The sequence below is a fragment of the Melozone crissalis genome, unplaced genomic scaffold (genome assembly GCF_028551555.1).
Source record: "Melozone crissalis strain CALT ecotype California unplaced genomic scaffold, PUWL_Pcris_2 ptg000013l_1, whole genome shotgun sequence".
Taxonomy (NCBI): domain Eukaryota; kingdom Metazoa; phylum Chordata; class Aves; order Passeriformes; family Passerellidae; genus Melozone; species Melozone crissalis.
Window position 1 is genome coordinate 7,862,772 of NW_026535791.1, and position 24,941 is coordinate 7,887,712.

General features: G+C 37.3%; 1 protein-coding gene across 4 annotated transcripts in view; it reads left to right on the plus strand.

The window, feature by feature from the left end:
- Positions 1–24,445, plus strand: part of PDS5B (PDS5 cohesin associated factor B) — a 99,862-nt gene extending 75,417 nt beyond the window's left edge. For 2 of the 4 annotated variants that reach the window (XM_054271779.1, XM_054271780.1), the window contains exons 25-35: positions 4,383–4,587; positions 8,718–8,832; positions 9,178–9,310; positions 10,109–10,228; positions 10,557–10,619; positions 12,832–12,977; positions 15,039–15,144; positions 18,556–18,998; positions 19,090–19,191; positions 22,086–22,227; positions 23,050–24,445. In XM_054271779.1, coding sequence (XP_054127754.1) covers positions 4,383–4,587; positions 8,718–8,832; positions 9,178–9,310; positions 10,109–10,228; positions 10,557–10,619; positions 12,832–12,977; positions 15,039–15,144; positions 18,556–18,998; positions 19,090–19,191; positions 22,086–22,227; positions 23,050–23,085 — 1,611 coding nt within the window. In that variant the 3' untranslated portion in view covers positions 23,086–24,445. The remainder of the gene's footprint in view (positions 1–4,382; positions 4,588–8,717; positions 8,833–9,177; positions 9,311–10,108; positions 10,229–10,556; positions 10,620–12,831; positions 12,978–15,038; positions 15,145–18,555; positions 18,999–19,089; positions 19,192–22,085; positions 22,228–23,049) is intronic. The other 2 variants (XM_054271782.1, XM_054271783.1) reach the window with 2 other exon arrangements.
- Positions 24,446–24,941: the final 496 nt, after the last annotated feature.

The window sequence follows — 24,941 nt, forward strand, 5'->3', positions numbered from 1 at the left end:
TCCTATTCCAAAATTTAACAGAAATGTTAGTCTTGTCTCAAAATGAGTCATAAAGAATTTACAGTTCAGAACAAAATTAGTCAAGACAAAAATAGGCACTTGGTGTAATGACCAATAAGTTCTGCCTCTGCTCTGGAAAGGATACTCAAGCTGGATAATGTCATGCCAGACTAGCCTTGCCAATGTAGTGTTTACGTGTTCTGTTTTCTTGTGAACCCAGTGATCAAAATCTGTTCATTCCTTCAGTCATCTCCCTCCTGTGGCAAATCTTTATTGCAAATGTTAACCTTGTAGCTCCTATCAGAATTTTGCTTCATTATTTTGATACTCTTTTTAGTATGTTAAAGTGCAGGCCTTTGCCCTCCTCCATCTCTCACTTCTATCACTTATTTTCCAGCTGTAACAGTCTTAACTGTTTGTGGATATTCTAACAGATATGTTGTCACCTTTTTTGTGTCTAATGCTTACCTTCCCTGAATTTTCAAAAGGGAATTTTGAGGGATAAAATTCAAATTAGAACATAATAGGGTTCTCAACATTTACAAACCAGTTAGTATCACATTTTCCTGTAGCATTATAGCATACTTTGGACTGGAATGAGCCCATAAAGATCATCCCATTAAGCTCCCTTACTGTGGTCAGGGACACGTTCCACTAGAACAAGTTGCTCAAAGCCCCATCCAACCTGGCCCTGAACATCTCCAATGATGGAGTGTCCACAAGTTCTGTGGGCAACCTGTTCCAGCATCCTGCCACCCTCACAGTAAAAAAATCTTTTCCATATGTCCAATCCAAACCTCACTTCTTTCAGTTTAAAACCATTGCTCCGGAGCAGGACACAGCACTCCAGATGGGGGTTCCATGAGAGCAGAGTAGATAGTGAGAATTCCCTTTCTGACCCTGCTGGCCACTCTCCCTCTGATGCAGCCCAGGTCATGGTTGGCTTTCTGGGCTGTGAGCTCATCTCCAGATTTTCATCCACAAGTGACCCCAGTCCTCTGCAGGCCTGCTCAATCCCTTCATCCCTCAGCCTGTATGGATACTGAGAATTGCCTGGAGCCAGGTGCAGGTCCTTGCACTTGAGACTCGAACCTCCTGATGTTCCCCTGGGCCCATCCTTAAGCCTAATAAGGTTCCTCTGGATGGCAGCCCTTCCCTCCAATGTATCAATTCCAACACTTGGCTTGGTGTTATCCACAGGCTTGCTGTGGGATGTTCTCAACCCTCCTATCTGTGTAATTAATAAAGATGAACAATCCCTGTCCCAGTATTCCCCCCTGAGCACACCAGTTGTTACTGATCTCCATTTGGACATTGATTTTTTTTTTGACTGCAATCCTTTGGACATAGCCATCCAGCCAGTTTCTTATCAGTTGAGTAGTCCATCTCTGAAACCCATATTGCTCCAGTTTAGAGGCAACAATGTTGTGTATAGCTGTGTCAACGCCCTGGTAGAAATCCAGGTGGGTGACATCAATTGCTCATTCCTTATCCATTTGCACATTCACTTTGTTGTAAAAGGTTAGACCAGCCCTTTGTAAAGCCATGTTGGGTGTCTGTAATCCCCTCCCTGTGGATATCCATATGCTTTGTCATTGCTTCCAGAAGAATCTGTTCCTTTGTGGTATCATTTCTGTCACTTTTCCTTCTTCATTTATTGATATTTCTTTGCCTTTTGTGACTTTGTACGTTGTTTTCTAGAATTTAGATTGTAAGCTCTGTCAGGTCAGGAATTCTGCCTTTCATTTTCACTGCAGCTTTTAATGGATTTTGAATACTTACAAATAACTTTTGTAGGTGTTTTTCAGGCCTTCTCCAATGTCCTTTCTCTCTTTCTCAGTGGAGATGCTCAGATGCAGAGTAGCTGTAATAGCTTTAATGATTTTTTCACTTAAAAGGGGTACTGGCTTTTTTTTTTTGAGATTTGGCATGTGCAGATATGCATACATATATGTTAATGCTTAGAGTGGTTAGTATTAGAATCTGTTTCTTGATGGTAGATACTGAACACTCTGAAAGTTTTTTTATTGTTAACACTTTCAAGTCTAGCCACAAATCAGGGGACACCAAAGCCAACTCTAGTTTTGTGTTATTTAATTCACAGCAAAGATTGTCTAAGTGGACAGATCAGAAAACAGATGAAACAACAGGAAAAATCTTACTTTTTAAGGCTTGTGATGGTTGCACAGGTTCTGCTGAGGTTCTGTGCTGGCACTTTTTTTTTCTGTCTGATGCTGCCATTTTGTAATGTTTAATGACTGGAGTGCAGAGCACATAATTAAATTTTTTCACTAATTGCTGTGTGAAAGTGGCACTGGTAAACAGGGGCATTATTATGATGAAATGCATGTGGTTTTAGTAATTGTAAAGTAAGTTGCATGTGTGTTTGGCCAATTTTATAAGCTTACCAGCAGCTGACTTCTGTGATCTCCAGAACAAATTTTGATGTCAACAGAGCTTCATATTGAGAGACAGTGAAAAGTAACTGAGGATAGTACTTCAGTGTTTAACAAGGTTTAAGATCAGATTTAAGATCTGATAAACCTTCTGTTGAAAATACAATTTAATTGTATTTAGAATAAATCTTGTGGATTGCATAAGTTTCATTTGTTTAAAACAATCCCAAAGCTTTTTCAGTTTTCTTTGTTAACTCAAGGTGGTGTAATTGAGGAATCAGAGTTGTGTCTGAGTGGTACATGATGTTTTGCAAATAGGTATTTTTTTAATGCTTTTAAATTGTGAACTTCTGATGAATTTGCATTAAATTCAGAGGTGTAGATATATAAAATTGGATTAGTTTATGGAGTTTGTGTATGCTGTTAAAAATAGCATACCTTGGTTAAGTTTTGTTTCCTTCGTAGTGTAAGAAATGAGTCAAATTAAGGTTATTCCCAATATTAAAAAATAAAGGAATTATAGTCATTCCAATTGGCCACACAATACCATCAGTAGCAGCCAACTGTACCTCCCTTGTCCTTGGAGACAAAGATGTTTCCCTGCTGGAGCAGAAATTAGACATCCATCTCTTCTGAGCTTCCTAAAGGCTTTAGACTTCGGTGATACTGGGGAGGGAAAGGAGGGTTCTATCTTAGCCTCCTGTGGGGGTGGATTTGCTGTAAGGAGACAAGAGATGATGAGCAGATCTCTTGGTTTGGGTTTGTGGGCTTGGGTTACTTCAACTCTGGCTGCAGCAGGTGTTTCAGGGCTTCAGTCCACAGAGAGGGAATATTGCTAGAAGCACAAAAAGGAGAAAATGGGGCTTGATTGAAAAAAGTTTCTTCTCAGTTTCATTTTTGGTGGAGGCAGAGGGAACATTGTTTTATTTAATATGTGATCTCTTTAGATGCCATTTGCAAATTTTGCAGAGCCAGCGTTTCCAGTGGTTAGGTTTTGGCCCTGCACTTCCAGTTGACTGATAACTGGAAACCCTCTTCAATCCTTTCTGACTTCAAAGCTGCCATTTGACTAAAATAGCTGCTTACTCTTGTAAACATTTTTTCTATGTATTTAGAGATAAATCTTTCCTCTTGACCTTTTTTTGGCAGGTTAAATGTGCCAAGCTATTTTGGTGACCTTGTTTACCTTAAGCTTTTCTGTATGTTTTCTTCAAAGTCTTTTCTACATGTGTTTCTGTTAAGCTTCCTTGTCCTGTGTTGGGAAATGATTTGTCATGTCTTAAATGGTATATGTAGGTTATTTTCATACAAAAAAATTTAAACTTCATGCCTTTTCTGGGAACACATTGCTTAATAAGCTGTAGAACTACATTTGCTGCCTTGTTTTACATCGTGTTGTTTGGCAGCTGTTAAACACAGATAGTTCTCTTCCATGGTCAATTGTAGTGCATAGGTTTCCACAGAATAAGGGAAATGCTTGGTACTCTCTTCGGTGTTTCACCTTATCTGGTAATTCTGTTGAATTTTCTTCAGTTTTTAATATTAATGTCTTGATGAAAATGTGTGAAATCATAGCAGCAAAATTGACATGGTGGTGGTTACTGGTGGATAAAATGTTTTTGTGCAGATCTTTGACATTGGCTCTACAAAGCAAGTGACCCAACTGTGAACAATTTCAGTAACTCCATGCCTTACTACTATGCTAAATTAGTCCTTGAGTCCTGAGTGTGGTATGTTCCTGAACAATTTTTGAACCTTAGCTCTTCTTCTGAGTTTAAAGCAAGCTTCAGCTGATTAATTCAATTAAATTGCTCTGACTTGGCATTAAAAAAAAATTCTTGCAATTTCTATGTCTCAGTGGCTTCAAAGTCTAATTGGTTTTAGCATATTTACTTGAGCTTCCATGCTTTATTTTACAATTTATATTGCTTTAAGAAAAGTTTACAGTTACCTTTTTTGGTTTTGCCTTTTTTTTTTTTTTTATAGGATGAATGTTACCAAGTGAGACAGATATTTGCTCAGAAACTTCACAAAGGCCTTTCTAGACTACGGCTGCCACTAGAATATATGGCTATTTGTGCACTGTGTGCAAAAGATCCCGTGAAAGAGAGAAGAGCTCATGCTAGACAGTGCCTTGTGAAGAACATAAATGTCAGAAGGGAATATCTGAAGCAACATGCAGCAGTTAGTGGTAAGAGAATAGAAGTCACTTTTTGCTACGAGTGGTGTAGTTCAAATAGAAATGTGAGTTGACTGAAAACATTGGTAGTTGTCTGGTTTTATACACAGAACCACTGTAAATTTGATTTGGAGGTATCTAATGAAAACTGAAAATTTTCAGGTCTTCTTTTGTCCAGATTTTATTTTGATTTTCTTTTTAACAGGCACTGCTGAGATCTTTGAGTTCTGTTAAAAACTGTGCAAATGCTTATGCCTAAATATATTGGAAGTGAAGTAATTTTCCAAGGCAATTATGTGTACTATTTGAACGTAATAATGTTAATAATGTTCTAAGTGAAGTGACAATGATTAATTTTACTTCAACAATTACTAATAAGTAACTTTAATACATAAATGCTGTACTAAATAGACTGTCCTTGCACTGCTGTATTGAGTAGGATCTTGTGTTATTCCTGCAAAGAGCTATATTTGTTGGCACTTCAGGATGAGTTGATGCAATTCTTTCTTCTCAGTGCCAGTGGTTGATGGTGAGAATGCTTTGGAAGTTATTATGGACTCATGTCAGCTATTTTTCTTTTATTAAGTCAGTCCTTTTGACTTAAAGCTACAGACATGCACTATTACAATGCTGGTACAGAGTCATAGGAAAAAGTAGGCCTTTTTGAAGAGCTATAGCAGTTTTGAATGAGAGGTTTTGAAAGTTTTCTTTATTTGAAAGATTACTGATGATTTGACTTTTGTGAAATAAAGGAGATTTTTTCATCCTTTTAGCCTAAACCAGACCTGTTTTGTGAATCTGATCTCAGAGATGCTGTTAGATAACTGACTTCCTTCTGTGTTTATGAATCACTTTATATTAGTTGAGTCAGTCAGTCTTTCTCCGTCCTCTTAGACTCTGATCAGAGAACAAGTCTACAGACAAATCCTTAATGTATCATTAATTAGAGTTAAAGAAAAAAGTGGTGCTTTTCTCCCACTCAGTAATGTAAAAAAGAAAAAATAAATTGAACAAACACCCTTAAGTAATTTTAAGATTATTACTCTTGAAAGTTGAAATATCTTTTTAATTGTGTAGACAGAAAGCATAAGAATTATCATGTGTTTGAAATAGGTGCTGCAAAGTTACTGTCAAAAATCTGTGGAAGAAATTAAGAGGAACCTAGGTGTGTGTGCTTTTCTTTATCCAGTAGGACCTCGAAGTGCACCTGATAAATTATTTTCTTGCTGAAATAATTGTGTGATGCCTTTGATTTGACATATGCTATAATGCATGGGGAGTCTGGATTAAATATAGATTGCAGGATTTTTTTGAGGATTACAGTCTTAACTTCGTGCCATTCAGATTTACCAGTCTGAGCTTTCAGCAAATAGAATGTCTTGAACGGTTTGTATCCTAAAATATCCATATTGCAGCAGTTCAGCCAAAGCTCATTTGTGGAAAGAACACAATATTTAAATGTGTGTCTCCCTCTGCCACTCTCTGTGCTGACCATGCAGTAACTCAGGCTGGTAATGATGGCAGTGCCTCCTTTGGAAACCTGCATCTTTGCTTATTCCACCTATTTGTCTGAATCTATAAATGTGTGATTCTGTGATATGTTTTGTCTTCAAAACTTTATACAGCTGAGGAGGAAATCTGTTGGATATTTTGGGGGGATTTCAGCTTTTGTTGAAAATATGGTAAACTTCTGCTTACCCTGCCTGAGGAAAACTTTCTAAGGACTAGTACCCAACAGTAAAACACCTCTTTCTTCCACACTGGCCTTTTATAGGCTGGCAGGAATTATTCTCAGCCCTCTTAAATTCTCTGAATTCTATTCAGAGTGGAAGCCACTCAAGAAGAGACTTATTTTGATTGTGTATCTTTTACTAGTTGCATCTGGGTAGAGACGTGTCTTGCGTAGGAATTTTTATGTTCCCATGATGGGCTTTTACTTGAAAGACAGTAAGCAGAAAAATTACAAGAGTAAAGATTAATTTTTTTTTTAACAAGTGTTGTTCCTAAAAGCTCATAAAGGACTCTTGTGAGGGGTTTTAGCACATTGTAGCCTTATGTGCTGGTAGGAAAGCCACCCTACCTTTCAGGTAGGGTCTTCTTTCATTAGAGATAAAAGTTCTATTTTTCCCTACTGATTTTTGTCAAGACAGGGTTAAATATAATATGTATCAATACTTTTTCTTTCCCTGTTTTGTCTGGAACTAGTTCATTTTATTTTCCAGACCCAGTTGGAATTATTGTTATAGTTATATGAGAAATGGTCCAAGGCAGGAAGTTAGTGAAAAACCGAGTTTATGAGCTCTTGATTAGCATTCTATTGAAGTTGCTAATTAGTGCAAATAATAGTGGTTTGGTTTGTGTGGGGCATATCTAAGACAAGCCAATTTTGCTAGTGTTCTGAAGTTTTAATTATATTTTTTTCCTTCCCTGCTATTTTTATTTTTTTGTTTTGTAATGTGAACAGCTGCTGGCTAAAATGCAGGACAGTGCTTGAAAACAAAAAGGATGTTTTTAAAGTTAATAGTGCAGTGTCAATTGAAACACACTAAAAACTGCTTTGCAAAGTATACTGGATTTCAATTACATAAATATGGCTTGAAAATCACTCTACATTGATTTTATAAATTATATATATTTTATGTAGACTGTGCATTACCCCTATTTATACAGATCTCTAAGAAGGGTATAGGTTAAGACTTGATGTATGCATGACAATTAATTTGTTAGTTTTGTAAAATCTGCAATAATGGTGTATTTTGTTTGATGCACACAATATTTCTCAAGCACATGCTCATATGTCAAGCAAATTGTTCATATGAATTCATATATTGGAGGTAAAACTGTTGGTCTTCTAATGTATTTTTAAATAGTTTTCAAATCATATTAGTGTATATAATGATTTACAGATGTTTGGACTTATTCATAACTGAATATTGTATAGGTAAAAGTTTACTGAAAGAAGATTTTCCAGACTTGGTCATGCACTTACTACCACAAAATATGGCATTTCAAAAGTGGAGCTGGGAATTTCCCTCTTCCCTTCACATGAACATTGAAGCCATGTCAATACCACGATATTGCATTTGCCACAAGCACTAAAGATCAGATGCTTGTGCCATAGCAATATGCATGGAATTCCAGGATGCCGCCTTCTGACCATTGTCTTGCCTGTTGCACAGGGTGCAGGTTTAGTAACTTAGGTGTGCTGTGTGTCCTCCTGCTTCACTCAGGCATCAGGCCAAAGTCAGCAGTGTGGATGTTTGCTGAAAAATGGTTTTTTTTTTTTTTTTTTTACTTTTGGTGCACAGCTTGTCCATCTGTTGTCCATGCCCCTTGGGAGGTGATCTCTGAGGTGCTGGAGTTCACGCTGCATGTTGTTGGTTGGGTCAGGGAGTTTATCTTACAGAAAGTGTATTTTGTGATCATAACTCTGAGAAGGCTTCCTTTTTGAATCCCCAAGGGAGATAGGCCTTCAGACTGTCATGATGGAGGAAGGACTTTCTTGTAGTCCTGCTCGGGATTCCAAAAATCTCAGAGAATGATAGAAAATATTTTGAATGCTTTGAATGTCACAATAGAGTTGTGCTGCTCTGTTTAGGTGGGATTGAGCCTTTCAAACTCAGTGCACTACTACTTTGTTACAGTTTTCATGTGACCTCCCACTCCTCTGGAAACAGATATTGTGGCAATTTGACTGTAAAATCCCTTCAGAAAGCCTTTGTTCTCTTGACAGCAAGGCTGCACACTGCAATGTCCAAAGAAATAGTAGTGACTTATCCTGTAGTTGTGCTGGTCTCACTTCTTGCAGTCAGCATGGATTTTGTGATCCATCCTCATGTCTGCTTTTCAAAGTCCTTCAGAATATGGGCTTTGAACTGAGGAAAGGATTGGGAGTAGGAGGTAACTGGAGCTGTATCTCAAGGTAGCTAGAAAACAAGCAGCCCTGAGTGAGAGATACTTAAAATCTTAATTGTTGCGTGCATGAAACATGTGCACAGCAGCCATGAAATGAAACATGATAGAGAAATGATAGGCCCACATCATGTAATGCATGCTGCCCTCAAGATTTGCCCTCTCCTCCTTGGTAGAAAGCATACTTCTGGGTATGTAGTTTTTTTATGCATCTTTCTTCTTCTTTTCAGAGAAACTGTTGTCACTTCTACCAGAGTATGTTGTTCCTTATACTATCCATCTTCTAGCTCATGACCCAGATTATGTCAAAGTCCAGGACATTGAGCAACTCAAGGACATTAAAGAGTAAGACCACTTTCAATAGTGTTATTTCTAACTTTATTCTAAGTGGGATTTTAGTTAATTGCTGTACTCTGTTACACAGTCCAGTGTGCATAATGATGCCAGTAACTTCTGGAAAATATTGAGAGAAATAGTATAGGTGCTTTTTTAGCCCTCTGTGAGATTTTATAGACGAACCTTTCACCTTCTGCTCATCTTCATTTCATTTTTCCAAAAGAACTGTTTTCTCAGAATTAGACTAGATCATAATACTAGTAAAAGCTGGACTTAATCATGTTCTCAGATGTGCTTTTTAAAGGGATTTCTTTTGTGCTTTGGTTCATGTGGGATACTTTATTTCTCCTCTAGGTGCCTGTGGTTCATACTGGAAATATTAATGGCTAAAAATGAAAACAACAGTCATGCCTTTATCAGAAAAATGGTAGAAAATATCAAACAGACTAAGGATGCTCAAGGACCAGATGATCAAAAAATGAATGAAGTAGGTGATACTTTTTGATTGAAAATTGCATTTTATTCTGGCCTGGTAATGTGAAGGACTTGCTTTTTGTTTATACACCAACTTGAAGATGTCTTTCAATAGAATTGTACGTATGAAAAGATATTTACTGCAGTCATTATATTTATTTTAGTTTAGATAGCAGTTATTTTCCTGTGCTTCAGTAATTCTTGCACATTTGCAAGGGAGTCGTAATAGTTTTCAGTTATTCTGTTTCTGTCTCAGTAAGATTACTGAACACTAAGTTTAAATAGGTACAAACTATAAAATTTACTATTTAGATAATCCACTAAAGTGCTTTTTAGTATTTCATTTCTAAAGGGCAAGAGTAAATTTTATAGAGGAAGAAAAATACATTAGAAATCTCTGGTATTGTGTAGTGCATGTATCAAACCTTTTTTTTTTTGTGGTTTTAACATCACATCATGTCCAGATTTGTCCCTTTTCTGCTTTTCCCCCAGAAATGTGTTTTGGGGAGTGGGTTTGTGGGATGTGTGTGCTCATTTGATTAATTTTGTCTTAGAAACTATGGCAAGCATTACTCTTAAGTGTAGGAATACCATGAAAACCATCAGTCTTCTACTGTTGGACTCACAATGCTTTTGCTTTTACCATCTGTATTTCAGTATCCTGAGAGACACTGTTTAAGATGCAGGCTAGTGTTAAATATTTAAGATGATTGCTTTTGAACTGTGATTTCTTGTGGTCCTGTGCATGAAAGGTACGCTGTCTTTTTTCAAGATTTTCAATGAACTGGTTTTTAAATTTTATTATTTACAGAAACTATATACAGTCTGTGATGTAGCAATGAATATCATTATGTCAAAGAGTACAACATACAGTTTGGAATCCCCTAAAGACCCTGTACTTCCAGCCAGATATTTTACTCAACCTGACAAGGTATATTTTGGCATTTAGTTTTTCTTGAGATAAGTCTGTTTAAATATTTGGTAGTTGTAATTCGCAATTGTTTTTCTTAAATATTTCTTGTGTCTTCAGACTTCTCCCTCTTACATTGTAGTTGAAAATGTATGTATGTATATGTTTTCATAAATATATATATGTGCAGACACAAATTTCTCTTCCCCCCTACTCCCATATTACTGTTCTAGTTTAAAAAATCAAAAGCATAAATGATGTAAATTAAATCTTTCAGGACAAGCTCCAGAATGTTTATCTCTTGTTCGCTGATTATTGCTGTAATTGCCCCCACCCCCTTTTTTTACAGAATTTCAGTAACACCAAAAATTATCTTCCTCCGGAAATGAAGTCTTTTTTCACCCCTGGAAAGGTAGGTATGGTATGGGGGGTTGAGGTTTAGTGCTATGTTTGTGTTCTGGTTTGTCTTTGTTTTTGGAGTGACAGTTTTGTTTGCTTTCTTTGTGGTTTTTTTTGGTGGTTTTGTTTTTTGAAGAAAACTAGCATGTAATTAATTAATCGCTATGTTTAAGAGAACCAGTTGTTTCTAGGTATAGAGAAAGAGATGGGTGAAAGGAAAACTGCTGCTGTCTATACTAGGTGGTGGCCACAATAGGCAAAGCCTGTTGCCTTTAGAAGGAGAGAATCCAAAACCACCCCAATGTAACCCATAATATTTGTCAAGTTGACAAAATGGTTAACCTTTTTAGATTGCTGAAGACTACAATGTTGCATACAAAGTGGCAGCTGTGAAAAACTCTAACAGAAATAATTTTAAAAGTCACATCATTAAAGTTTGGCAAAGCTGAATACCATTTTACAGTACCTTATAAGATAACTGACTGTTCTATAGTTTTGTTAATTTGTTCCTTCAGAATATGCATTCTATTGAATGGCAGTGTTCTTTTTTCGCTAAAACTAAACCCAGTTACTCTTTAGGATAAAATTAATATCTGGTAAAGGAAGTGACAAACTGTGGTTTTCATCTGGATTAATGCATCCTATTCCAGATGACAAAGAACATTAATTTATTACCTTGTGAAAGAAAGAAATCTTCATTACTCTTAACTTTGCTAATGAAGCATTAACTGTCAGATAATAACTTAATAATAAAGGAGGAGTGCAAGCTAGGAAAAGAAGCAGATTTCTCTTTGAGAAATTGAAAGTCAACATCTATGGATTGGAATAGATCATCATTGAAATTCTTTTGAATCCTAAGTTAACTTTTATGTTATTTAAATTTCTAGTGCTGAGTACTCTATCTCTTCTTGTGTTGTTTTGACACTTTGTAACAGAAGAGGTGTATTTGACCACAAAAATTTTCAGTTTCTTCCCTATCATGGGAGGAGCATGAAATGAAAGTTGGTCTGGGTTGTCTTATTTTTGCAAGTGGAAGACTGGCTTGGGTGAATGTTAGTGGAGTGGATATAAGCAGATAACAATGAGGGCAGGAAGGCTTTGAGTGTAGATTCTGTGGAAGGGAGGAGCTCTTTGTGCAGGCCCTCTTAGTCCCTCCTCAGCAGAAAATCCAGTTGGGTGTGAATTTGAAAATCTCTTTGCTTTTGAGCTCTTTCAGCGTACGCTGATTAACATTTAGTTCTAAACTAATAGAAGTAAATTGTTAAGCTGGATTTAGTTCTCTAAGGTTTTTTTTTTGAAAGCATACGCTATTTTTTTTTGTGCTCAGTGCAGAATGAATCTTTCTAAGTGTAAAATTCCCTCTGGCTATAAAAGTATAACCAGAACTTCCATGGTCTGTAGCTCTGAAAAAAGAAACACCCAAGGCTGATATGATATGCATGTTGAACTTTTTGTAGCTGTCACTAACTGCAGACATAGTTAGAATCTAATATTGAAGGAGAAGATGGATAATGAGAGATGCAGGGAGTGGTCTTTAACTCGGAATTTTTGTACATGGATGTTTGGCATTCTCTTTAGGAATAATTGAACTCTTTCAGCTCTCTCAAAAGTTAGTATGAGCTGGAGGCGGTCGGCAGGTCTGTAAGATAATCCAGTTAAATTAATAACCTGAAGCTCACCAGTGTCTGGAAATTGTGGCACTTAATAAAAGCCTAACATTTTTAAATGTGTGCAAGAAGTATCAGAATTTTCTCCACAGTATGTGGCTTTTGAGATTCTCATTTATTCCCAGTTGGGACTAACGTGGTTGCCAGTAATGTCTCCTTTGCTGAAAGGGCCCTTGTGCTGCTGTTTCTGCTTTGCTGGGCCAGGTGCTTTTCTGATGCGGATGGGCAGCTGGTTCAGGTAGATAAATCAGCAGAAGGCACAGTGACACAGTGCTTGACTGCATGGTCCAGTGAGCACACAGCACTTCCAATAGGAGGAGGACAGAATCCAAGGCTAGAGAGAATACCAGCTTTGGTGGCAGCTACTTCTTTGATTGCAGCTCCCTCAGCTTCCTTCTGGTGTCTGTTGCAGCCTTCATATGAAAATGTTTATCACTTTGTGTTAAAATTAACATAATGATTGCAGAAAGTGAAATCTGTGACTATTTTAAGCATAGTACATGTTAACAATATCTGAACGTGTAGCTTAAAATAAAGGAAATATATTTTTGGTTTCAGCCCAAAGCAGCCAATGTTCTTGGAGCAGTTAATAAGCCTCTTTCGTCAGCAGGCAAGCAGTCTCAATCCAAATCTTCACGAATGGAAACTGTAAGCAATGCCAGCAGCAGTTCAAATCCAAGCTCTCCGGGAAGGATCAAAGGGAGGTTGGTAGACAACAAAGGATCTTTGATATTTCAAATATTTGTAATGGAAACTTTGAATACTTCTATAATGTTTTCTAAGTAAAAGACAGAATTCTTTTATCTTACATTGAAGTAAAGTTAAGTACCACATTGGTATAACTGAAACCATGAATATGGCTTTCTAACTCCAGAAATAAATTTTCTTAGAAAAACCCAAAACAACAAAAACCCACCAAAGAAAAACCCACCAAAAAACACACAAGAACAAAAAAATAACAAAAAACCCCCAAAACAAAACAAAAAAACCCCAAACTCCAGAATCAAATTACATCCAGAATTGGCTGAAGGAGAAAAGGAAAGCATCATATATTTTAACTTTTTTGAGGGCAGGGTTGGGGTTTTTTGTGGTGTGTTTTAGGTAGATAGCTATATCCCCCCACATGTATATATGTACACAGGTGTGTGTGTGTGTGTGTGTACACACAACTGCAGTCCCTGGGAACCTGGCTGTAATGCTACAAACACATCCCACCCAGGAAGGACTGCTAGACCTTTGTAGTGGTCCTGCATGACTTCCTCCTTGAGTACTGCACTTTGCTGGACTGTGCAGACAAATTTTTGGATTTTAGGTTAGCTTAGTGATGGAGAGATGAGTGTGCTGTAATGCTGTATGTCATCTTCTAGTTATCTGTCTAAAATGATGGCTAATTTTGTGCCAATTTTGTAGATTATCCATCAGTTTATGTATCTTATGTTCATTTTTTTCTTTTAACTGAAAGTCATGTTGTCACTAGTTGGTTTTTTTTCATGGACAGTGAGAGATTGTATAGCCTCCACTATTTGTATTTTTTCTACTGTTTCACATTCTTTCAAGACTTAGGAAATGTTATGTTTGAATTTAAGACTTCTCATTTGGTACTGGTGTGACTATTCAATATATAATATCAATTTTAAATGTGGTGCAGTGTTTTACAAGAAATATTTCTCCACTGGAAAGTCTGCAGAAAGGCTTATTTCATACATGTCATGCAGGTTCACATGCTGCACTGTATTACTGGCTAATGACAGGTTCTAGGACTCCAGATTCTTCTCTGTATCCAGCAAAACAAATCTGAGATCAAATTTCAAAAAAAATGCTGCACTCACAGCCTAACATGTTCTGTCATCTTCACGATCTCCCCAGTTCACTGAAGTTTAAGGGATGAGTGTTTTGGGTGGAGATGCCAAAGACAAAGAGAAGAGATGGGAAGGATTCAGGATGCACAATATTTCTAGTTTAGTCTGTCTGAATATGTACAGGCAGATTTGCATCTTTTGAGAGGATGTATAAAACCTAAGCTTCCCATTACATCCCAGTTAATACAGATTGTACACCTGTAGGAGTGACAGAACATCTTTCACTCACTGTGCAGTGCCCAGACCAGGGAGCTGAGTTTGTGTGTTTCTGTACCACTTTTCATTTCCACACATAGTGTATTTCTTTTCATTAAAAAGCATGCACTGGTATTTAAAAATCTTGCTTCTACAGATGAAATTAAATGACTTGTGCATTGGCTTTTGTGCATTACCTTTTATCTGTGGGTCTTGGTGTTTTACATATGCAGGAGGCATTATTGTCCACGCTTGCATTTATAGAAACTGAAATAAAAATGAAATTGCTGCTGCAAAAAGCAGAGGAAAATTTGAATTCCTGTTTTATTGCCTAAATCTCACCATAGGAAGATGTGTGTTCTTTGGCTGGTCTGTCTGTGGGAATCTTTGATGGCTATAGGAAAATGTAGGCAGTTGTATGCAAACAAATCTCTTGCAACTCACACTCTTCTGTTTAAAAAGGTTGCTTATCTTTCCCAGTGAAAAAAGAAAATTGAACGTGGTTTTGATCCAAACATTTGTCTTGAGACTTAAAGGATGTGGCTTGTGACCCTTGATATCTATAGTACCCACAGTGAAAGGTTCCTTCTGCCAAATTGTTCTTGGTTGATTAATAGATTTTTTTTAATGAAAATTGTTGTCCTCAGTATTTTTGTAATGATTACCCAATGTATTATAAGAATGAGGGAAATATATATTTATTCATCCTAGGCTTGACAGTACTGAAATGGACCACAGTGAAAATGAAGAATTCACACTGGCTTCACCCTTACCAGGAAAGAAAACTGACAAAAGGGACGACTCTGATCTTGTAAGGGTGAGCTGTTAAGATTCACGTGATGATATTTGAGATAATTAAAAAATATGTTGAAACATGAAACTGAGCTGATATTTTAAACTACTGGAAAATGTGTTTAGAGTTGGATATGAAAATACAATGAAAAAAAAGGTTCTGTTTCTCATAGAGTCATATAGGTTGCAAAAGACCTTTAAAGGTCATCAATCTGGCCATTAACTCGGAAGAGTGCAGTCCACCTTGAAATCATGTCCCTGAGGTTACAGAGGCTTAGAAGAGTGGTAGTATCCTTACTAATTCTTACCAATGGATATATATACATATATATATGTGTAGTTCAGTAATAAGAAAGGTTCCTAATGAGGATATAAAACATCTTACTCAGAGGTAGTACTTTCATATGTAAAAGAAGCTGCAAGCTGGCTAAATATTGCCTTAAGCAGTATTTATACCTGTATCAGAATACAGAAAAATAAACCACAGAAGAAAACTATAATTGTATTGTAATTCTAAAAGCAGGTCAGATGAAATAATAAGAATTTCCCTTACCACTAGTAAGTTTCACTTCTTTGTTCCTTAATAGCAGTTGACAGTCTGTAAATTTTGTAGTATTTCGGATACGCATGAGAAAGTAATAAGATGAAATTTGCTAGAATTGGATTTTCTAGGCTGCATTAAACATGTCCTGTATCTGATGTCACCGCTGCTTTATTTCTTTTTACTGTCTCTGACATTTCTCTTTTCTGTCATTATGTCATTCTGGTGCATTTTTCTAGGTTGGTTGGGACATAAGCTACTGACTAGTAAAAATTCCTGAACTTTTGCTTGCCTTGAAGTATAAGTAACTATAATATACTATGGGAAAAGCAAACCAATTTATAACTAAATAAGAAAAATCTGGAATCTCTTGTCAAAAAAAACCACAAAACACTTCTGTAAACCCTAAAGTCTGAGTGTCCAGATAGCTCCTGGCATGCAATTCATGTTTAGAAGCATTAGTTGAAATGGTAACTACTGAGAAAGCTCAGTGATAAAGCAAATACAGGTCAGTGTCTTTAATACTTTTGAGAGGATCATTCCACTTCAAATCTGTAAGCAAGTTGCTCAAGATGGTGGATTCGGAATACATTTTTGGTTTTTTGGAGATGGGGAGCAGATTACAGCAAGGATTACCTAAGAAGCAGGATTTTCATTGGGTAGCAGAAGGTCCATATTCTAAAGGTATTGCTCTTCAGGATATTTGTCTAGATTAACACCTTAGATTAACAGATTAACACCTTAGTTTTAAGGTTGTGGGACACTGTTTAGCCCCAGGGAGAAATTTTACTTTGAAAATTGGCAGCAGTTACTTACTGGCTAAAAGGAGCTGCAGTGACAGATGTGTATCTGCAAAAGCAAATAAAGTGGGGAATAACGAGAATGTCACTGAAGAAATGAACTGACAGGAGATGTCATCATTGTTCAAACATTTTTCTTATTTTCTTCTAGGGTAATTTTTTGTCCTTCAATTTCTTTTCCTTTTTACCCTCATATCCTTCCTAGATTTTCTTTCTGCTTTTCTTGAAAAAAGTTTTTGGTTAAAATGGAAACATGAATGAATATGTAAGCTGACCTGTATGTTATGTCACAAGGCAGATGTACAGGGAAAAAATCTTCATTCAGGTTTGAAATGATGTATCTCTGTTTATGTAGATGAAATTTCAACGTGGTAAATACTAATAAATGCGGTGAAATACAGTAGTGTTACTATGAAACAAACATTGGTATGAAACAGAAATAGTGTAAATATTTGGACTTTTGGATAATTTCATGATGTGAAATGAGTCACCCATGAAATGGTGGATGGGTAATATTATCTGCTTTTATTTTTCTGAGGGTTGGCTGGGGCAATATTGCCCTAGCAGCTGCTTACTGAAATCTTTGCACTGTCTATGGCTCTCTATTGTGCTTTCTACAGAACTAGAGCATGGAGAGAAAAAGGAATAGTTTCTATGAATATGTTTTCAAACCTTACGATTCAGAAGGGGTTCTACCTTTGTTGATATGTTAGAGGAGAGGGCTGCCATCCAGTGGAACATTGACAGGTTTGAGGATTGGGCCCAGGGGAGCATCAGGAGGTTTGAGTCTCAAGTGCAAGGTCCTGCACCTGACTCCAGGCAATCCTCAGTATCCCTACAGGCTGAGGGATGAAGGGATTAAGAGCAGCCCTGCAGAGGATGACTCTCAGGGTCAGTCATGTATGAGAAACAATACATGAGCCAGCCATGTGTGCTCACAGCCCAAAAGCCAACTGTGTCCTGGGCTGATCAAAAGGAGATTGGCCAGTGGGGGCAAGGAGGGGATTCTTGATGTCTCTTGGGACACTCATCTGGAGTGCTGTGTCCAGCTCTAGGTCCCCATTAGAAGACAGACATGGAGCTGTTAGAGCAGACCCAGAGAAATGCCACAGAATGATCAGAGGGCTGGAATACCTCTGCTAAGAGGAAAGACTGGGAGACTTGGGATTGTTTAGCTTGAAGCAGAGAAGGCTCTGGGAAGACCTTATATGCCTTCCAATATGACAGGGGCATGTAAAAAAGATGGAGAGAGACTTTTGACTTGTCCTGTAGTAATGAGACAGGGGGGAGCAGTGTTAAACCGAAAGAGGTGAGGTTTAGATTGGACAGAAGAAAGGGATTGTTTACAGTGAGGATGGTGGACACTGGAACAGGTTGCCCAGATGAGTTGTGGATGCCCTGTCACTGGAGATGTTCAGGGCCAGGTTGGATGGGGCTTTGAACAACCTGGTCTAGTGAAAGGTGTCCCTGCCCATGGCAGGGTGGTTGGAATGAGATGATCTTCAGAGGTCCCTTCTGACCCAAACTGTTTGGTTTAAGGCTTGAGTGTTTAAGGGTTGTTTTGCTGCTCAGAGCAAATGTTGGTACAGCTCTGACAATAGTGACTTGGCAGCTACCACTAATTCCTGTGCTTCCTTCTATGGTTGTAAAGTCAGGTTGCCCACTGTCTTCTGTATTAGTGCCTTGCCAGTGCTGGCACAGGAGCCAGGCATAAGCACCCTGCAGCTCACAAGAGCTGAAGGCACAAGTTGGCAATTCCCATCTTCTCTGTTTTTATGTTTTCCTGGTAGATAGAAATGCAGTTATGGATGTTCTGTCCTACTGTGCTGGACACAGCAGAGGATACAAATGAGGAAGGCCTTACACACTCCAGGGTTTTAACTACTCACCTTTGAAATAATCTTTCCCCATTGTCTGGTATTTTATATGTAGGTGTGTGTTTATATTTTTGCAAGTGTTTTTGAAATGCATATGGTAAACAATCTGAGACAACTTGTGTACTTTGAAGACTGTCTTGTTGGAGGAAGCTTCTACATGTGACTGTTAATATGGCAGTTTAATTTTTTAATTTAATGGGGCAATCTTGCCTTTTCAGTCAGAGATGGAGAAGCCTAGAGGGAGGAAGAAAGCCACTATCACAGATTCAGAAGAAAAGCTAAGCATAGATGACCTGAATAAAGTGGGTCAAGAGCAGAAGCTTAGAGGTAGTCAACGGGGAAGGAAGAGACCTGCAGCTGTATCAGAAGCTGATGAAACACAATGGCAAGAGGAGAAAAGGCTAAAAGAAGATGTGATAGAAAGTGAGGATGAACAGAACAGTCCACCAAAGAAAGGGAGGAGAGGACGCCCTACCAGAACAAATAATGGGACAGCACCAAAGGAAGAACCAGTGGCAAAGTCATCAAAAAGGAGCAAAAAAAAACAACCGCCAGCAGCTGCAGTGGAAGAGGAGGAGGAGGAGGAAGAAAGGCAAACTGAAAATATTGAACAAAAACCAAAAGGCAGGCAAAACAGGACATCAAAAAGAACACAGCAGAGGTAAGTCCATCTTCTTGTAAGCTGTGTGTTTTTTATCTTTGGACATTAGTTATAATTTGATGCTTTGCAATTTGGGTCTTCCTCAAAACAGAGCAGAACCATCTGAAACTAGTACAGTTGAATCAGCACAGTCTACGCCACAGAAAAGACGAGGAAGGTCATCACAAACACCACCAGCACAGCAAAAAAAAGTGTAAGTCCTCTAAATTTGTGTTTAGTGAAAATTAAATAATGCCTCTGTGCCCCTAAGCAAGCCTTTACTGAAAATACTTTGGAATGCTGTAGTTGACAGTTAAGAAAATAAATTGCTATTGTTATTTCTAAAATGTTTTCCTTAGCTGCTTCTCCTAGGGCATCTCGCAACAGAGCAGGAGGCTGTAAATAATTTTAATGTGCTCAGGTATCATGTGTGTAGCTTTGCTTTTTTGGGAGAAAAGTCAATAAAGCATACAGAGGCCTTGAAGGCAGGGCTTTATTAGGACTTAGGGGAGAAGAAAGTGGCCTTGTTTGTTTCAGATAGCAGGGGAAGAATCAAATTGTTACTATGGTGAAACAGAATTGTGGAGAATTAAGTTTATGCTGATTCTCCTTTAATTAATGTTCACTTTCTAATTTGTGGCCTTCTTACTATCCACTTAAATAATTTTCATGTGGAAAAGATGTGTTGTGATCAGTGGAGGGTAGTAGCTTCTGAAAATTTTGAAGTGCATTAAATTCCCAAATGAAGGTAAACCTGTCGTTGGCTAGCTTTATTTTTTTGTGCCTGCTATAGGAAAATACAGGTATCTGTACTTTTCTGTACACGTGTAGATAATATATGTAAGCAGAGGTGCACAAGGGGTTATTTGACCACTTGTCTCAAACTGCAGCTCATGGAGAATATTTACTTTCCTAAAACCTGATATAAATTCCTTGGGGCACCACTTAGGGTGCCATCTACTGTCTGACACTGTTGAATATCTCTGTTGTCTTTCTGGCTTTTGGGCTTAGCATCACATTGCTCTTCCTCTGGAAGTGTAGTGTATTGACTTGCCTTAAAGCAGGGATCTTCCCTACAGGAGAACCTTGCCTGAACAAGCTTGTGCCCTCATTTCAAATTCTGGGCTCACTCTGGATCACATGATCTGGCATATTGCATGCAATCCATCCTGACCTTTCCAGTTGCCCTGCCTCAGGTCAGACCTGTGCTTCTCCCTTACTCTGTAACCAGAAACACAGGACCAACACTGGCTGCTTACTCCAGAAGTCACTACCACACGTGCGGTAGAACAAGTGCTGGAAACTGCTACTGCCATGCAGCAAAGACAAACCAACAAGTTATTGTTGGGTGATGTGCTATGTGGTGTTTGTCAAACATGCCTTTTACTAAATACTTAAATAACTTTTCTCTGTGAAATTGGTATGTTTCTTTACTCCATTTTAAGCGGACAGTAAACTATATCACTACCCACAATCAGTAACCAGCATAGCTCTCATTCACATGGATGTACATTGTTCCTGTCAGCTGTCAGGGTTCAAAGTTGTTGGATCTATTCTAGATTTCATTTAAAAAGTAAAAATGGGGTTGTGTTTATTTGTTTTATCAGACCACTTATATTTTGACTGTTCTTTTTCCAAATCTGCAAGAAAAAGGTGAGACAGTAGCCATTTCTCAGTCTTCATAGTGCATTGTAGTTAAGCCTTTCTCCCTCATCTACATCAGTTTTCAGTGAAGGAAGTTGATAGACTGAGCCAGCATTGTGTTCTGCAAGATAAATATATTTATACCAAATGCTTAAAGCTTTCTGTGCTCCTTGGGAGTGGATTTGGCATAAGAATTTGGGATTTTGTGTATGAGGTGATAATGTATCCTGTGGGTGGTAGTGTATAACCTATTTCTGATAGCAAATTGGGTTACCAATTAGCACATGTGAACAGGCTTATTTTTGTGATATATGAAAGGAAGAACCTAGCCTGTGAATCATTCTTCTGCTTCCTTTTTAATTCCATTGCTTCTACCAGTCTTGGAGGACTTGAGTTGGGCTAATTTTTGTTAAGGGATGGCAAGTTGGTTGGTTTGGAAATACTATAATTGCTGTGCAATTGAGAGATTTTATTTTGTCTGAATTTTAGTAGTTCTCAGGGTTGAAAATTCCTACCACTTTCACGATGTGATAGCATCAGAGTATGATTGTTTTGGATCTGTGCCCCCACTGGAGATTGAAGTCTGTCTGTTGTGTGCCTCGAACTGAGTATCTGGTTTCATTTCAATCAAAACGTCACCAACTTTGGGTGCACCAAGACTGCACCTGCAGTAAATGGGATGATTCAGTGATTTGATTCTGAATTGTGCTACTGTATTGTAGGTGCAACTGTGGAGTTTTGGATACATTTGTAGTTGGCTTTTTTTAAAGGCAAGGAGTGTTGGCTAATTCTCCTTTTAAGCAAATGAGTGCTTTCTGCTTGTGGCATAAATCCCATAACCAACACAGACAGTTTAAGGTATTGTTGACTGATTGTTCTTGATTATCATGATTAAGGTATTGTTACACTGGTTATCCCTAAATAGCTTGGACGATTTGCATTTTAGGTGTTAATTTCATGGGTAGTAATATGGGTTCTTCTAGGTCTGAAGAAACATAGATGTAATTATTCAGATTTGTTGTGTAAGAAGTCTTGGAGAAGTAGAGTACATCTGTTCATGAAATTGAATAGAGAGAAAACCAACAAAAAATATTCAGTCTCTGGCTGTTTGGCTTTTCCTGTTCACTGTTTAGTGTTGTGTCAACCTATTTGGGCCTGTATCATGGCACTGAAGAGAAAAATCTGCCACGTCTGTAGAGGCAAAATTGTTCAGCTTTGTGCTCCTGGGCCTCTATTGTGGAACAATTTTGTTTTCAAATGGTGTTGTCCAGCCTCCTAGTTTCACTTCAGTTCTGTGCATGGATGAACTAGACAGGTGTAAAAGACAGCAGCATTATGTTACATGAAATGGTAATGCTGCTGTTTTTGTCAACTAGAATGTTTGCTCTGTTATACAGTTTATACATACATAGTGTAGATGTACAGGTGCTGTGAAGCTGATCTTTATTCTACTTCTCATTGTAGCCGTGCAGGGCGTTCCAAACAAGCAGCCAGTAAAGAGAATGAATCCAGTGAAGAGATGGACGTGTTTCAGAGCAGTTCACCTGTCAGTGATGATATTCCCCAGGAAGAAGTAATGGAAGAAGAGGAAGTTTCCACAATCAATGTAAGAGAAATGCCTGAGCTTTTCTTTGTGAGTCTTTGTGGTGTTCTCTGTGTATTGATCATCAGACAATGGCCTCTCTTCTTAGAATGATTTCTTGTTTTTAGAACTTAACCTTCCTCCTTTAAAATGAATGGGGTGGTTGTCAGCTGCCACTGTTGTGTAGTGGAGCTGCACTGTAGTTTCCTAGAGAATCTGCATTTCTTAGAAAATACAATTTTTTATCAAGTATCTTGAAGTTTCTGTCCTGTGTAGCCTTTCCTATCTGTATGCCAGAATTGTGTAGCATCTCATGGGAATTATTTTCCAGGTAACTCCTGCAGTTCTTCTTATCTAGATTTTAATAATGAATATAGCTTCTTTATACAAAACAGACACACAGAATGAATAGTACTGGAAAATAAGCATGGAGTCTTGGAACAGAATCCTAAACTATCTCTTCCTCTTACCAACATATGTTAAAATGAGTTCACTTTTATCTTCATTTCCTACAAATACATTGGCAATGTTAGTAGTCATACTAAAACTGAGAATGCCTTCACACTTTTGGATAAATCTGATGATTGGAGCATCTGAGGGTTGTATGAAAACCCTGAGAAAGGAAACTGCATTGTTGTGAATTCCATTAAGCATGCAGGCTCAGTAAATGGAGTTGGTCATTGACTGAGACTTGTACTTGTGACCAAATGAGTAATGAATTACACTGCATATGGATACTCAAACATTGAGGAAGCCTGAGCATTTTTCCATTATAAAATGTATTTGTTCTTGAATTTTTCATTTTTTTTCTGTAAAAAACATTTCAAATATCTTTTCTCCAAATAGGTCCGTCGCAGAACTTCCAAAAGGGAAAGACGATGAGTGAGCATGTAGTTACCAGCCTTCCAGGTGAAAGCTTTGAAGAATGCTTTTAATATAAAGCTTGAGACTGAATGAAGCTGTTAGTGCACAAATGGGGTTGCTGAAGAGAAGACAAAACCTATTTTACTGCCCCTGCATTTTCAGTCCCTAGGTCACAAGCTTTAGCCACACACATGTTGATATCATTAACTGTGGATTTTTGTGAAGTGTAATGTGCGCTGGCTTTGTAGACATATGAACTAAAGAAGAAAACTGTAAATAGTTCTTTTTTTAATGTTTCTGACTTATAAAGTGCTTGTATAGCTTTTATCTGCGGCTTTAAACTGACAGTACCCCACTGTTTATTGGATCGATTGATTTAAAAAAAGAACAGAGTTTGTTGAAAATTGATCTCAAGCAATATCTGTCAGTGTTCGTATTTGTACTCTTGTTGACATTTAACTGTGAAAAACAAGTCAGTTGAACAAATAGTGCCACATTCTTTTGCCACTATTTGTCGAGGAGAAGAAGAAGAAGAAGAAAAAAGAGTCTTTGTGTCCTTCATGAATATAATCTAGTGTTTACCTTCAGGCACCTACCTAACATCAGAGGTGCTAAATTACTTTCTTTTACAGTTGAACAATATTGGATAGAATAATACAAGACATGCAAATTTGGAAAGAAGTTTTGTTTTACGCCTCAGTATTGATGCCAGACTTTTCTGGACTTGTAGTGGCATTGAAAATTCAAAAAGGATTTAAAATACTTTAATTTTAAAAGTGTGTTATTAAATAATGTACTGAATACCCTACCCATTTTATCTTCCCCTATCAGTTTTTATTAATCTACTGTATCAATAAAATTCTGTAACTGAGTTTTTAATAGTCTAGTATGTTAATGTGTATAGATATTTCCTTCTGAACATGATGTTCACAAAGAGCAAATTATTACTACGTTATAATATGAAATCTGATATATAAACATTAGTGAAAATACAGTTCTTATTACAATGTAAAGTTAATCACAAAGAGAAATTTTATTGATGCAGTGTGTCTTTATAAAGCTGTTCTTGAGAGCCAAGTGTTTTGTATTTTATAGTGAAGTTGCATGTTTATGAAAAATGTGCTGCAAATGGGATGTAATGTTTTTTTTTTGAAACTCGTATCTAGCAGTAGTATATGGTAGGTTGCCTCATGAGAGATCCTTTTATTGAGAGTTTATTGTACCTTTCTGTTTTGTTTTTGATTTTTGAGCCAAATTTTTTTGGTATGAAGAGCTAAGTTTTTTGTTGAATAACCAGCTGTCAATTATGGTCAAGGTATTCAAGATTTGAATGAAGCTTCGTTTTTGTTTTGTGCTACTATAGAGAGAGGTTGGTTTGTGTTGGAGCTTTTTTTGTTTTGTTTGGAGGTGGTTTTTTTTTTTTTTTTTTTTTTTTTTTTTAGTTATAATCTGTAAAAAAAAAAACAACAAAAGAAACATAGAGCAGTATCCTGTATACAGTTTAATAGTTTACAAATTGTCTTTGAACCAAAATATATCAGTTGTTATACTCTGCTTAGCCAAGCACACATCATAATTTCAGGTGCTGTTCTCCCTCTGGTTCCCTACAGTTGACAACACATGAAAAATAAATTTCTAACCTAAGAAAATTTTATTTCACTGAATAATGGAGCATTTTCACATAATCCATCAATAAGTAAGTTATTGTTGCAAGGTTGCCTGTAAGGATTATAGGAAAGGATAATACTAAACCACAAATCCACCAATTTCCAAACTGTAAGGTCACTAATAAAACAAGCAACCCTTAGAATTTTTTTCATTAGTCATTTTTTTTGGTACCACTAGGAAAAAGTATTATAAACAATTAGATTATT